The sequence below is a fragment of the Cydia pomonella genome, chromosome 27 (genome assembly GCF_033807575.1).
Source record: "Cydia pomonella isolate Wapato2018A chromosome 27, ilCydPomo1, whole genome shotgun sequence".
Taxonomy (NCBI): domain Eukaryota; kingdom Metazoa; phylum Arthropoda; class Insecta; order Lepidoptera; family Tortricidae; genus Cydia; species Cydia pomonella.
The window spans coordinates 9,976,893-9,992,716 of NC_084729.1; the positions used below are offsets into that span (position 1 = coordinate 9,976,893).

Here is a 15,824-nt window from a genome sequence, read left to right on the forward strand (position 1 = left end):
TAGGTATCTTCTATAGAATCTATAGTCTAAGTAGGTACTTATTTGTAAAATCATTTCCTAGCGTCGGCAACCCTAGTGTTGCGCCAGTGCGCACGGTGCGGGGAGCGGCGCGTTGAAGGTTACTCCATTGTATTTTTGTGTAGGTATTAAAATGGTAGGTATTTGCATTTTCTTTGAGAGATAAGTATCTGTTCGTAAAAACTATTATTAATCTGTGACATAGTGATATCAAGCTTTTCAATCTCATACCTCACTTTTTGCCGGTACTAAACTAAAAAGCTTACTAGAGAGCTTGTAAATAAATAAATAAATAAATATTATAGGACATTACTACACAAATTGACTAAGTCCCACAGTAAGCTCAATAAGGCTTGTGTTGAGGGTACTTAGACAACGATATATATAATATATAAATATTTTATAAATACTTAAATACATAGAAAACACCCATGACTCAGGAACAAATATCCATGCTCATCACACGAATAAATGCCCTTACCAGGATTTGAACCCGGGACCATCGGCTTCATAGGCAGGGTCACTACCCACCAGTGGCGGATCGTTCAAAGAACTCGATTCCCACCGGCTTGTCTAATTTCAGCCTGTTGAGTACTTTCATGATCGGTTCATGGAGAAAAGGAAATCAAAATTAGCTCCGGGTTCCCTACGAATATTTGTGACGCGCCGCCACTGCTACCCACTAGGCCAGACCAGTCGTCGATTGTATAAAATACTATTTCATTACACCAGCTGGTTTCTAAAAAACTGATGAGAAACTTGCATTTTATCCATATATATGTGTGGTAAAGTAATCAAAGTAGTAAGTCCTTTGTTTTGCCTCGATAATTTCGGGCTCTGCTTATTTGTATAGACTTAAACCTTCTCTCATTTGAGCTGAGCGAGAGCCAGTGCCAAATGGCAAGGCTACACAAATTACTATCATGGAACTTTGCAGCACCCGCTTTTGCCTCCTCTGCGGTGTCGGGTGGGCCTGGCTCGTGCGCGGTCAGGCTGGAGCGCCTGCTGCCGGACGCGGCGCGGCGCAGCTGCCGGGTCGGGCGCCGCACGTACAAGCTGCGCGCCGCCGAGCCCGCCGCCGCCGCCAGCTATCAGTGCCACCATTGCGGCAGACGGTTCACGAACAAGTCGGTTTTAAAGATACACGTACACACTCACTCGCCTTTACATCATTCAACCGTACGCGATTATGGTTTAGAACGACATCACACGCTACACGGCGACAAAAAACAGTATAAAAAGGCTCACGTGATTATACAGATAGGTGAAAAGCCTTTCGGGTGTAATCACTGTGGCTACAAGAGTAGTTCGAAATTAAATTTACATGCTCACCTGAAGACTCACACTGACGAGAAGCCCTTTTGGTGTAGCCACTGTGGCTACAAGTTTAAAAAAAAATCAATTTTAAGTGCTCACCTGAAGACTCACACTGACGAGAAGCCTTTCAGTTGTAGCCACTGTGGCCACAAGAGTAAAAGAAAAGGAGATTTACAGATACACCTGATAACTCACACAAACGCGAAGCCTTTCTGGTGTAGCCACTGTGGCTACAAGTGTAAAACAAAAGGAGATTTACGGAAACACCTGATTATTCACACAGACGAGAAGCCTTTCAGATGTAGCCATTGTAGCCACGAGTGTAAAAGAAAAAATGAGTTGCGGAGACACCTGATGACTCACACAGACGAGAAGCCTTTCACTTGTAGCCACTGTGGCTTCAAGTGTAGAACAAAGGGAAATTTACAGACTCACCTGGTAACTCACACAGATGAGAAGCCTTTCAGGTGTAGCCACTGTGGCTACAAGTGTAAAAGAAAAGAAGATTTACAGAAACACCTGATAATTCACACAGACGAGAAGCCTTTCAGGTGTAGCCACTGTGGCTACAAGTGTAAAAGCAAAGCAATTTTACAGAAACACCTGATAAGTCACACAGACGAGAAGCCTTTCATGTGTAGCCACTGTGGCTACAAGTTTAAAAAAAAATCAATTTTAAGTGCTCACCTGAAGACTCACACTGACGAGAAGCCTTTCAGTTGTAGCCACTGTGGCCACAAGAGTAAAAGAAAAGGAGATTTACAGATACACCTGATAACTCACACAAACGCGAAGCCTTTCTGGTGTAGCCACTGTGGCTACAAGTGTAAAACAAAAGGAGATTTACGGAAACACCTGATTATTCACACAGACGAGAAGCCTTTCAGATGTAGCCATTGTAGCCACGAGTGTAAAAGAAAAAATGAGTTGCGGAGACACCTGATGACTCACACAGACGAGAAGCCTTTCACTTGTAGCCACTGTGGCTTCAAGTGTAGAACAAAGGGAAATTTACAGACTCACCTGGTAACTCACACAGATGAGAAGCCTTTCAGGTGTAGCCACTGTGGCTACAAGTGTAAAAGAAAAGAAGATTTACAGAAACACCTGATAATTCACACAGACGAGAAGCCTTTCAGGTGTAGCCACTGTGGCTACAAGTGTAAAAGCAAAGCAATTTTACAGAAACACCTGATAAGTCACACAGACGAGAAGCCTTTCATGTGTAGCCACTGTGGCTACAAGTGTAAAAGAAAATCAGATTTACAGAAACACCTGATAACTCACACAGACGAAAAGCCTTTCAGGTGTAGCCACTGTAACTACAAGTTTAAAAAGAAAGAAATTTTACGTGCTCATTTGATGACTCACACAGACGAAAAGCCTTTCAGTTGTAGCCACTGTGGCTACAAGTGTAGAAGAAAAGCAGATTTACGGATTCACCTGAAGACTTACACAGACGACAAGCCTTTCAGGTGTAGCCACTGTCACTACGGGTGCTACAAAAAAGGGGACTTGAGGAATCACGAGATGAAACACACTAGGGAGAAACCTTTCGGCTGTAATAACTGTGACTACAAGAGCCATAGCAAAACATATCTACGACGTCATCAAAAGATACACACGGGGGAAAAGCCCTTCCAGTGTAGTTATTGCGAATACACGTGCAGGAGAAAAGATCATTTAAGGTCTCACCAAAAGATACACACTCGGATATAAAGAAAGGACGCTTAGCACGAGTAATTTCGTACAGTGGTACACGAGTAATTATGTTGCTGTCGCGCCAATGCGAGTGGGTTACGTTGGTCGTTATAATTAATTCGATGAAGGTTTAGTTATTGCATTGAAATTACAGCATATTGTCATGTTGGTTTTATTTGGTCCTTTACGTTTTGATTCTTTTTTTTACTAGACGCCGACCAAAGTTATCCTCGTTTATTTATTTATTTAATCTTTATTGCACAAAAGAAAACCTTATAGTACAAAAGGCGCACTTAATGCCATGAGGCATTCTCTACCAGTCAACCTTTAGGCAAAGCAGAGAGATTGTGGGCGGTGCTACTTTAACAACAACAACCAAATATAATACGATAACATACCATACATACATACATAAATACCTAAATATACATACTTATATTTCTTATAATATATACATAAATAACGACAAAACATATAGAGCTTACACATAAATTATTATTTTTTCATTCTGCTAGCAAAGAAAGCACGTAAGGATTTTTTAAATGCAAACTTATTTTGAGCATTTTTGATGCCGTAGGGAAGTCCGTTCCAAAGACGGGCCGCCTGCACGGAAAACGAATTCGACATGAACCCAGTGCGGTGAAGAGGGATGGATAGAGACATATTGCCGGAAGAGCGAAGTTGACGGTCCCGGGTAACGCCGTAGTATTGAAATAGAGACTTAAGGTATTCAGGAGAATGAGGATCATTTAACACAGAAGAAAGAGTACACAACATGCGAACATTGCGTCGTTGACGGATGGGGAGCCAGCCAAGCTGGGAACGAAAAGATGAGACATGATCATATTTACGAAGGCAAAAAATGAATCGAATGCAGTTATTGAGTAGCCGTTGGGTTAATGTAACCCGACTTTACGGTACAGTCGAGTTCATAAATATATGGATACATTAAATTAAATTATTGCATTTTAAATAACAACAGCTAACTTCTGAAAATAATTTGATTCGTGCTGAGATATTACAACTTAAACAACACAATTCTGCTACAGAAGAGAAAATGCAACACCTAGAGAGTGACATAAATCAACTAATGTATGGAGCATTAAGTGCTCCTGTTGAACCCCAAACTTTAAACAAACACTTAATCCGCGAAATACGTGATCGCTCTGAACGTGAAAAGAACTTAATTATGTACGGTGTCACGGAATCTACTGATGAAGAGCAAGCAGTAAGACGAGAACACGACAAAAATAGGGTTATAGAAATAATTGGAGCTGCAATTAATAACTTACCAGATCCGATAGCTGTAATAAGGCTAGGGAAACCGAGCACCGGAAAAAATTGACCAATTAAAGTATGTTTTGCCTGTGCAGAAATTGTTAAAAAAGTGTTAAGAAACAAAAGCAGAATTGACAAAGATGGAATAAAAACATTTTCCGACTTAACAGTGTCCCAACAGTCTTACTTAAAGAAATTACGCGAAGAGCTACAGCAACGACAAGATAATGGTGAAACTAATCTCACAATAAAATGTGTTAAAGGTACCCCAACAATAATAGAGAAAAGTTCTCCGCCAAAAAACTAAAACATTTAGCGGCAAACGACAAATTCCATGCACAGACTGACTCTCACGCGGAGTTTCAGTTATTAAACTCCTATGAAGACCTAAACTTAAATTCAAATTCCTTGAATTTCTTCTATACCAATATTCGCAGCATAGTTACACCTGGCAAGCTTGAAGAACTTAAGTGTATATTAAAATCGACAGGCAATAAAATTCATTTGATTGTATTGACAGAAACATGGATTAAAACTGAACAAGAGGCACTATCTATACAAATACCAAATTACACTCTTCATTTTAACTATCGCACAGATGCAAGAGGAGGTGGAGTAACTATTTTTGTACGAAATGATTTAAAACATGACGTGAAAGAGAAAAAATATGCCGATGGGAATAACTACTTGTGGATTCACTTAACTAAACCGGCTTTCGACATTGGCGTTACATATAAACCAGGTGATACAAACTTTAGTAATTTCTTAGAGGACTTTGAACACCAGTTATTACAAAGACATCGAGCAATTATCTTTGGTGACTTTAACATAAATCTGTTAACACCATTGGATGCAAAAACGGATAAATATACAACTATGTTGCAAGAAGTCGGATATTATACACTCAACCAAATTGACGACAAATATTCAACACGAACAACGGCTACGACGAAAACTATTCTAGACCACATTCACACCAATATAAAGAATATCGACTTCAATTTATCTTTATTGGATTCCTCACTATCTGATCACGCACAAATGTTCCTAAAAATACTGAAACAGAAACCTAAAACAATCCAGCGCACACAGTTTAAGACTCTTGATTATAAAAATTTGAATAAATCAGCAGAGACATGTGACTTCCAATCTGCTGCGCGGGATTATTTAGAGCTGAAGACGATGATAAAAAACATAATTGTTAATAATACAATACAGAAGACAAAAATTTTAAATGCTCCTCGTAGCGACTGGATAAACAAAAATATAATCACTGACATAAACAAAAGAAATAACCTATGGCGACTAGCGAAGAATAATCCAAGAAATGAAGAACTACAGGAAAAACTTAGGCAGAAAAGGAACGAAGTAACTCAGCTTATAACTAAAACAAAGGACAAATATTACTACGAACTGTTTACCAAATGCAAAAATAACCCTAAGAAAACCTGGAACTTGATAAACGAGTTGTCCCAAAATAAAATAAAATGTAACCGTGCTCCTCCAAACATCATGACACAGTCTGGGCTAATTACTGATGGCCATGAGGTATGCGAATATTTTAATAATTTCTTTGCAAATATAGGGTCACTATTAGCAAATCAAATACCAGCTCAATATCATAACAACAAAACTTATACACTTACCCACACTCCTAAATTCACTAATAAACTACAGAGCTTTCCCCCATGTTCTGAAAGCGAAATTTCTACAATAATAGATAATTTGGATCCTAACACTAGTGTTGGTATTGATTCTGTCAGTACAAAAGCATTAAAATGTTTGAAATACCATATTCTCAAAAGTCTTACCATCTGTATTAATAATCATCTATCAAATGGCACCTTTCCAGACGATCTTAAGGTTGCAAAAGTTAGTCCAATTTATAAATCTGGCGTCAAAACTGATCCTAGTAATTATCGGCCCATTTCAGTTTTGCCAGTAATTTCGAAGGTATTCGAGAAAGTCATATATACTAGACTTAATAACTATTTGACTGAAATGAATTTCTTGTTCGTGCGACAATATGGCTTTCGTAAACAATCTAGTACTCTTTCGGCGACAATTGATTTAGTAACTAAAATTAAATCCAATATTGACGCCAGGAACATTGGCCTTGGAATATTTATAGATCTAAAAAAGGCATTCGACACCGTCAGCCACTCTATACTACTAAGCAAACTAGAGGATATTGGAATTACTGGCAAGGCTCATGAATTGATTAAATCGTATCTTACAAATCGGCATCAAATAGTCAAGATAGGAAGCTACCAAAGCACATCACAACTCTTAAATTACGGTGTTCCACAGGGATCTATACTGGGACCATTATTGTATCTGATTTACGTTAACAATATCAGTGAACTTAAACTACACGGTGACATTTCGTTGTACGCTGACGACACATGCATTTTCTACTTCGGTCATTCGCTGGAAAAAAATTTAGCACTCGGTCAAGAAGACCTTGATAATATACACAGATGGTTTCAGTGCAATTTACTTACAGTTAATATATCTAAAACTTCTTATATAATCTTTAAATCCAAAAATAAGAAAATTAATAACCATGTAGGCTTAAGCATAAATAATACAAAATTAAAACATTCTTCTGAAGAAAAATATCTGGGATTGATTTTGGATAGTAATCTCACATGGAAACCTCACATTACCAAAATTCGATCTAAACTGTCATCTCTCCTAGGAACACTTCGTGGTATTGTGAAATGCCTTCCGCGCCAAATTAGGTATAATATTTATAATTCACTTGTCAAATCTCATCTAGATCATTTAATCGAAATATGGGGACACGCTGCGAAAACTACTCTAAAAGATCTTCAAGTGATACAAAATAAGATTATCAAGGTACTTTTCCACTACGATTTCCTTACACCTACTAAAAAGTATATACAGAAACTAAGATCCTATCTCTTAACCAAATATATAACTTTAATACATGTATGTTAATAAGAAAGATAATTAAAAAACAGATACACTGTGAAACAGTTTTTTTCACTAACAGAGAAAAAGGACGGTGTAGACTGCGCAACGCGGACCATCTAGTGGTACAGTTTCCCCGCACAAAAAAATTTGGCACCATAAATATAAAATTTGAAGGGGCACGGATATATAATAAGATACCAAAACATGTAAAAGAATCTAACACAATGAGCATTTTTAAAACGAATCTAAAAACTTATATTGTAAATAACATCCCTATAATCCAAACCTAAATGCGGCCCTGGCCAGTTACCGCTGACCACTACTTAGTGCAGTTGTGCGGCGGTGCGTATTTAAACTTACTTCTACCCACTATACTGCCACTTAACACAATTGTTATTATTATGTTATTGTTACCTAACTTAAGACTTAAATATACTTAGAGTAATAAAATTAATTTTGTAAATTTGTAAATACAACCAAATTGTCGCTCACGGGCGCAAACTAACAAATTAGCATAGAATTCATTAGTGCATGTATGTATCTCATTAAGTGAAATGTACATTTCTTTTGAGATCAATAAAAAATTCTTTAACCACAAATAATGACATTCCAAATTGAGGGCCGACATTTAATGATGTAATGATTTGACAATACTTTAAATTAATTACTTAATTATTTTTAATAGAGTAAGTTAATCATTATTTTTTAATTATATTATGTAATTAGCAATGTATTGCACTGTATGTATGGGTCTTGTTATCCCAAATAAATGACTTTATTATATTATAAATATGTATAAAATTTTTCACCTTATTGCAATAGATTGAGAATAGCAGTCACTTTCGGAAGGTGAGATAGCAGTCACTTTCGTAAAAACTAGTGCCTACGCCAAATCTTGGGATTAGTTGTCAAGCGGACCCCAGGCTCCCATGAGCCGTGGCAAAATGCCGGGACAACGCTAGGAAGAAGATTGCAATAGATTAAGGTGAAGAAATGTTTACATATTTATGAGCTCGACTGTAATTTATACCTCATTTATCGAGACGAGCTAGCAATGCGCCCTCACTTTTGTATCCAAATGAAAGGGACAAGAAGGTGGGTGTATACATTTGCACCTGAATGGTAGGATAGGCTTACATGCCGGCGGCGACGTGCGGTTTTATATTAATGTTCGTTATGAAGATAAGAAAATATAATATTAAGATTGCATCTGTATGATGACACCAGCTGGTAAAGGCTCTTTTGACTGTTTATGTTACTTGCATGCAAGAACTTAATGTATTATGATTTGATTATTTTTATTGTTAATTACGTGTTAGATATAAGTAGCAAATTGCTTTGCCCTATCCGGGTTCATGTACCATAGTAATAAGTCCTAGACATAATGCATTGTACATGAATGCAATAAACAAATAAAACTGAAATCAGAAATCATTTATTGCGAACCATGGTACATAGTTATTACATTTAAATTATAAAAACACATGGCACCCTGAAACGGGTATTGCAAATATTCTTATAGGACTATAGGCTAGGACTAAAGTGATTTAATTTAGTAGTACGCATTTATGAGCATTATTTTTAACTACATTTATAAGTATAATATATTATAAGTAAATATAATATATTATAACTTACGTAACCGACCGTAACCGATGAAAGTTAGTTTGTTTTTATATTTATGTTATATGTTACTACTACTACTTTTTTTTTCAGTTTCTTAATAGGGTCAATTAGATTTATTAAAAAGTAATTAAATGTCGGGCACAATAAAAATAAACTAACTTATCTATTAAATAAAACTAAATTAAAACTAATACTAAATAAAATTAAAATATGTCTAAAAAATTTGGCCCCTTTGGCATGGTGCCGAGGATGCTGGCAGCATTTCCCCGCTTTATAGCGATGCTAATACGTTGTGCGAGAAAGCTGCCAGCTCTTCGGTCACCTGTGAAGTCGACCAGCCTTTTAGATAGTTCTTTAAAAAGTTGTAGAGCATTAGGACCCCACGGGCCAAGCGTCTCGACCCCAAATGGCATAAAAATGTATTCTGGGCCGAGACCCCTGTACTTTTGTATTTTAAGCTTTTCGGCCCCTTTAGCCGCGGCACCCGCACTGTTACTACTACTTATAATTAATATTCCTTGTTCAGTTACGCCTTAATAATATACTTTCTGTATTCACTGTGGCAACACCATGTCACAGTTGACATTCAAATATTCAAAAAATAAACTGTTGCCCTGTCATACAGTTGACAGAGCCAGTGTGTCACGAACCTACCACTAGATCACATCGTTCCGCTATTCTCGTTATTATTTTCGCGTTGACCCAAAGCACTACTACCAGTAACATTATTAGCACATATTTAGTATCAGTGTTGTGTAGCCGAAGGACGCCGTGCACATCCGTGAAGTGGAAAATCCGAGGTCTAAGTTGGATGACTCAAGGTAACGGTTCTAAGCTTACTTCTAGCTTGCGACAAAGGACAGCCGGAATCGCCACCAGCGGTCTTCAGCGGCGACCGACGATTTCACTCCACAATATTAAATATATATAATGTTCAATAGCGAGAGAGTGGACTGTAGTTCGAAAAAGGGGGGCGATAGGGAATGAAATTTAGGGGTCGGTTGAGCAAGAAAGTTGTGTTGCGATAAAATTAAATTACTGAGTTGAGCTTGAGTGTAAAAGAACAGTGTAGGGCGAAGTTACCTTCCAGTCCGGGAGTTGTGGAGTGAAATCGTCGGTCGCCGCTGAAGACCGCTGGTGGCGATTCCGGCTGTCCTTTGTCGCAAGCTAGAAGTAAGCTTAGAACCGTTACCTTGAGTCATCCAACTTAGACCTCGGATTTTCCACTTCACGGATGTGCACGGCGTCCTTCGGCTACACAACACTGATACTAAATATGTGCTAATAATGTTACTGGTAGTAGTGCTTTGGGTCAACGCGAAAATAATAACGAGAATAGCGGAACGATGTGATCTAGTGGTAGGTTCGTGACACACTGGCTCTGTCAACTGTATGACAGGGCAACAGTTTATTTTTTGAATATTTGAATGTCAACTGTGACATGGTGTTGCCACAGTGAATACAGAAAGTATATTATTAAGGCGTAACTGAACATTCCGCCCACCAAAATACACTAGTATTTTGACTAAGCGAAAAAGAACAATGAAAGTGGAACGAGTACGATAATATTAAAACTAAACGAGGAATGGACAACACAAATGTAGCGCACTAAAGTGACTACGCAGGTAGTGGACACAGCTTGACCACAGGTCGTTTGTACAACCCTGTGGCAGTGCGCACAGTAACCACACGACAGATCCCGTCGGACCCGGGATGTGTATCGATAATGCGACCCAGTGGCCACTTCATTGGGCTCGTCTGCTCGTTCACAACGAGCACAAGTGCGCCAACTTCGACGTTAGGATGTCTGTCATGCCACTTCATCCGCTGCTGGAGAGTATGCATATACTCCTTCGACCATTTGTTCCAGAAGTCCTGGTGCATCTTCTGAAGCAACTTCCAGCGTTGGAGAGGGCTAACCCGAACGTCTGAGAAGTCTTCCTCAGGCACGACCGATAAGGGTTCCGTGGTGAGGAAATGACCCGGTGTCAAGGCCGACAGGTCGTTGGGATCAGTGCTGAGTGGAGTGAGTGGCCTTGAGTTGAGTAAAGCCTCGACTTGGGCTAAGATCGTCGAAAATTCCTCATATGTTAACCTGTGGTTCCCGACGACACGCGACAAGTGTGTTTTTACAGCCTTGATACCGGCCTCCGCGAGACCTGAAAAGTGAGGGCTGCCTGGCGGATTAAATTCGAATTTAATCTCGCTATGCGTAGCAGCATCTCCTACTAGACGTTGCAAAATGTTGCTCGCACCGACGAAATTCTTCCCCTGGTCGGACACCAATCTATTACACCGACCACGACGTGCGACGAAGCGTCGAAGCGCGGCGAGAAACGCGTCTGAGGACAGTTTAGTGACGAGCTCCGTGTGTATGGCCTTTGTCGAGGTGCAGACGAAGACGCAAATATAACCCTTGTAAGTTTTGTTTCCCCGTCCGCGACCCAGGGCTATGTCGAAAGGTCCTCCGAAGTCGACAGCAGCACTCAAGAACGCCTTGAGCTGAGCCACCCTATAAGATGGCAAATCACCCATGAAGGGCGCTGGAGCACCGAGTGGTCGGACACGGAAGCATTTCATGCATTTCGACGTGACTGCGTAGATAGCTCGCTTCGGGGACAGTATCCAGAAATGCTGCGATAGCAAATTCTGAAGCGTTTGGACGCCTGGATGCATGAAACGCTTATGATACTCGTCAATCAAAAGGGAGGTTAGCCGACTGTCGCGAGGTAGTAAAAGGGGATGTTTAACATCAAACTCGAGAGAGGTTCGCGACAGGCGTCCGCCCACCCTCAAGAGACCCGCGTCATCGAGGAATGGGGACAGTTTTTTGAATGACTTCGGGAGGGAGTTCGAAAGATTGTTCTTCACCTTCTCGATCTCCGAAGCAAAATGGCATTGTTGCACAAAGCCCACGAGAAACATTAGAGCCTGTTTTATTTCCAGGGGTGTTAAAGGGCCATCCAACAGGTTGTTAGACGTCCTTTTATTTCTCACGTTGTGCACGAAACGACGACAATATGCGAGGACACGTTGGAGTGTCCTCAGCGCCGAGAATTTGTTTATTAAGTTGTCAGTCCACGTCTCCTGCACTGAGACGGAGAGGACAATCACCTTGCGATCTTCGTGTAGGACATCCACGTCGACTGACAACGTTGGTTTAGGCCAGTCAGACTTGTCCAGCACGAGCCAAGATGGACCCTTCCACCAGTTACTATGGTGGACCAGGTCGTCCGGCAAAAGCCCTCGCGACCCACAGTCGGCTGGATTGTCGCCAGTCCTAACGTGTCGCCAACAATCAGGAGGGATAATCTCCTGGATGTGACTTACCCGGTTAGCCACGAAGGTTTTCCACTTGGAGGGGCAAGACTTTATCCAAGTCAACGCAACGCTGGAATCAGACCATGCATAAACCTTATCGATTTTGTGGAGAGGCTCTAGAGCCTCTGCGACCGACGCTACTAAATCTGCAAGCAGAACTGCGGCCAGCAATTCCAAACGTGGTATGGACAACTTACGAAGAGGGGCCACTTTAGATTTACCACAAACCAGCTGGACGTACCGCGTTCCGTTCTCACCCGACGTTCGAATGTAGATCACCGCGCAAAATCCTCGCTCTGAGGCATCGCAGAACCCGTGGACTTCGAGCGAGACAAAATCCTTGACCATTCGGCGCGGGACTGACACGGATCTCAACGAGGGCAGCTGCGCTTTGAACTCTTGCCAGTCGGAGGCAAGGTTCTCTGGCGCGTCGTCATCCCACGAGACACCTGAGACCCAGAGCAACTGCATAAGATATTTCGCGAAGAATGTTACTGGTGATAGGAGGCCTAGAGGGTCAAAGATCCGAGCAATCTCCGAGAGAATGGTACGTTTAGTGCACCGACGATCTTCGACAGCCACCTGAAAGGTAAAGTCGTCCCCTTGAGGTAACCACGAGAGGCCAAGAATTTTTAGGGAAATGTCCCCAATGGAGTTAAACTCCCGAAAGTTCTCAGAATACAGGTCTGAGGTGGGGACACCATCGAAGAACTCCTGTTGGTTCGACGTCCACTTCCGTAAATGGAAACCACCAGAAGCTAATATTGTCGACAACTCTGACCGAAGCCTCCGAGCTTCTTGAACAGAATCAGCTCCAGACACCACATCATCGACATAGATGTCGCGGTCTAGAACTGTTGAACCGGAAGGGTATTCTGCTACCGATTCCTTGGCCAATTGAGCGATTGTTCGGAGAGCTTGGTAAGGAGCGGACGAAACGCCGTATGTAACGGTCAGCAGTCGATAGTCCCGGACAGGCTCATTGACAGACGGACGCCAAAGGATACGCTGATATTCAGCATCTTCCGGGGACACTAAAATCTGCCTATACATTTGCTTGACGTCGGCCGTGAAGACAACACTATGCCAACGAAAACGAAGGAGCAAGTGGAAGATGTTGTTTTGCAGCTTCTGCCCTGGCAGTAGCGCGTCATTTAGCGAGATGCCTCGGCTGTCCTTGGCACTGGCATCAAATACGACCCGAAGAGGAGTGCTGGTCGACGAGGGCCTCAACACTCCATGATGGGGAATGTAGAAGAACTTCCCCACATCCACCTTCGGGGGGTCACATTCCTCAAGGTGGCGACAGCTTTCGTAGTCCTTCATAAAGGCTACATAATTTTTGTAAAAATCGGAGTTACTCAATAACTTCCGCTCTAACGAGGAAAATCTCTTAAGAGCGATGGCCCGAGAGCCCGAGAAAGTGGGTTTGTTGGAAGTGTCAGTAAAAGGTAGAGGAACGACAAATCTACCTTCTTCTGTGCGACGAAAGTTAGCGAGAAAATATTCCTCGCACAACTGATCCTCCTTCGACAAAATGACAGTGTTCGGGGAGCTGACATCTTCCAACTCCCAGAACTTCTTAATAGAGTCGTCAATTGACAACTTGCCCACGACCAGTTGACAGCTGTTGCCACGGAACCGAGACCGACAAATCTCCGTAGCACCGTCACCCGCGTCACCCATCAAAATCCACCCGAAAATGGTGTTTAGGGCAGTCGCCTGGCCAGGGGCCCCACGGATTAAACCGGGGCGCAACGAGGAAGCGAAAATGTTGACATTCAGGAGCAAGTCAACAGGCCCTGGAATGTGCCAATAGGGGTCGGCTAATTCCAAGCCCCTAATATGTTGCCATGAGGAGACATCAATCTGTTCCGTTGGCATTTCTGGACAGATTTTTGGCAACAAATAAGCCTCCAATGAAATAGAGATATCAGAACTTCCATGGCTTGGCGAAACGGTACATGACAATGTGCCACCGGGCCTAGCCTCCACTTCACCGATACCAGTCACAGAATGCTTCCCATATTCTGCCCGAAGACCAAGCTTTTGTGCACATGCTTCGCTTAAAAAGTTGCAACCACTGGCACAGTCAAGCAAAGCCCTTACCGCTACTAAGTCACCTTGGGCATTTCTCACCAAAACCTTGGCAGTTGAGAATAAAGAAGAAGCCGCAACATTACTTGCTACCATTGCCAGCGGACTTGATGTGTCTGATGGAGGTGGCGAGTTATTTACACCTACTGCCGGGGAAACAGGCACATTTGCCTTATTAAAATGTAACAGTGTATGATGGGAGAACCGACACTGCTCACACCGCTGTTTTGACTTGCAGGTCTTGACAGAATGAGACCCCGACAAACACAGAATACACAACTTGTTCTCTTTAACACACTTGAATCGAGCAGCGGGGTCATATTTAAGAAAAGTTGGACATGATGTAAGGCTATGAGCCTGCCCACAGATCACACATATTGGAGCGGAGACTACTAAGGCCATTTTTGGCTTACTCGAAGACTTACTACTACTAGGCTGAGGAGTACTAGCAACAAATCCCATTGACCCAGCAGCATCTAGCGCTCGGTGTCGTCTTTCAATAAAATCCTGCAACTTACTATATTCTGGGATATCATCAGAGTCATGCTCCAGCTCAAACTGCTCCTTCGTGTTCCTATCCAACTTCGACCACAGTAATTGTAAAAGTAAGAAATTTTTGTCCGGCAAATCAAAACCCTTCAAAATCGATAAGTTTTCAGTAAAAACCCTATGAACCCGTTTTAAGTCACTAGCCCGAGACGCTTTCACTGGCTCACAATGTATAAGTTTGTCATAGTATGTAGTTGCAATTAATCTAATTTTATTATATTGCTTGTACAGCGCTTCATATGCAACCTTATAATTATCATCGGTCACAGGATAATTCTTTATAAGGTCGTACGCCTCATTCTGCACACTCGATAGCAAATAGTGTAACTTTTCTACAGGGGCAATGTCTGTTCGCTTATCTACTAACGAGTTAAACAATTGTATAAAGGTTACCCAATTTTCAATTTTACCATCGAAAGCTTTAATTTGTAATTTTGGCAACTTTGGCAAGACTGGCTGTGGTGCCCCCAAACCTGCCGAAGCCCCAGCGAAAGATTGCTTTCCATTCTGCAACCGCGATCTCACTGCCCTAACTTCCGAGTCGAACATCGCGGTATGGGAGCAAATCTCGCGGTGCTCGCTTCGCGGAGCATTGCTTAGAAGCCTTATTTGTGCTTCATGAAAGTTCTTTGCAATTGTACACAATTCATTCTCGTCACATAAAGCTAATTCCGAATCCGATAGCATCTGTAAATACTCTATTCTCATCACTTGATAGTCACGAGCAATCATTACCGTGTCTACACCATCCTCTTTCTCGACAGATTTATCACCGTGCGACATGTTAATAAACACAAAACACTGCGATTATTACACAAAAAAAAACTTCAAAACAAACTGCAATTCACTTAGCTTCATAGACATACAACATAACCTTAGCTTACACTTCAATGACTGACACTGACAGCTGACAGTTGATACTTGACAACTATCAAAAACGTTGCCAGCAATATTAACAAGTGACCGAATGATTTTAT

At 41.4% G+C, this 15,824-nt stretch overlaps 1 protein-coding gene across 2 annotated transcripts in view; it reads left to right on the forward strand.

Moving 5' to 3' along the window:
- LOC133532623 (oocyte zinc finger protein XlCOF6-like) overlaps positions 1 to 15,824 on the forward strand; it is a 43,806-nt gene that overhangs the window by 9,860 nt on the left and 18,122 nt on the right. The window contains exon 4 of one of the 2 annotated variants that reach the window (XM_061871375.1): positions 956 to 8,685. The exons of the other annotated variant lie outside the window; for it this stretch is intronic. Coding sequence (XP_061727359.1) covers positions 956 to 3,054 — 2,099 coding nt within the window. The 3' untranslated portion in view covers positions 3,055 to 8,685. Of the gene's footprint in view, positions 1 to 955; positions 8,686 to 15,824 lie in introns of those variants that run through there. 2 annotated transcript variants of the gene reach the window in all.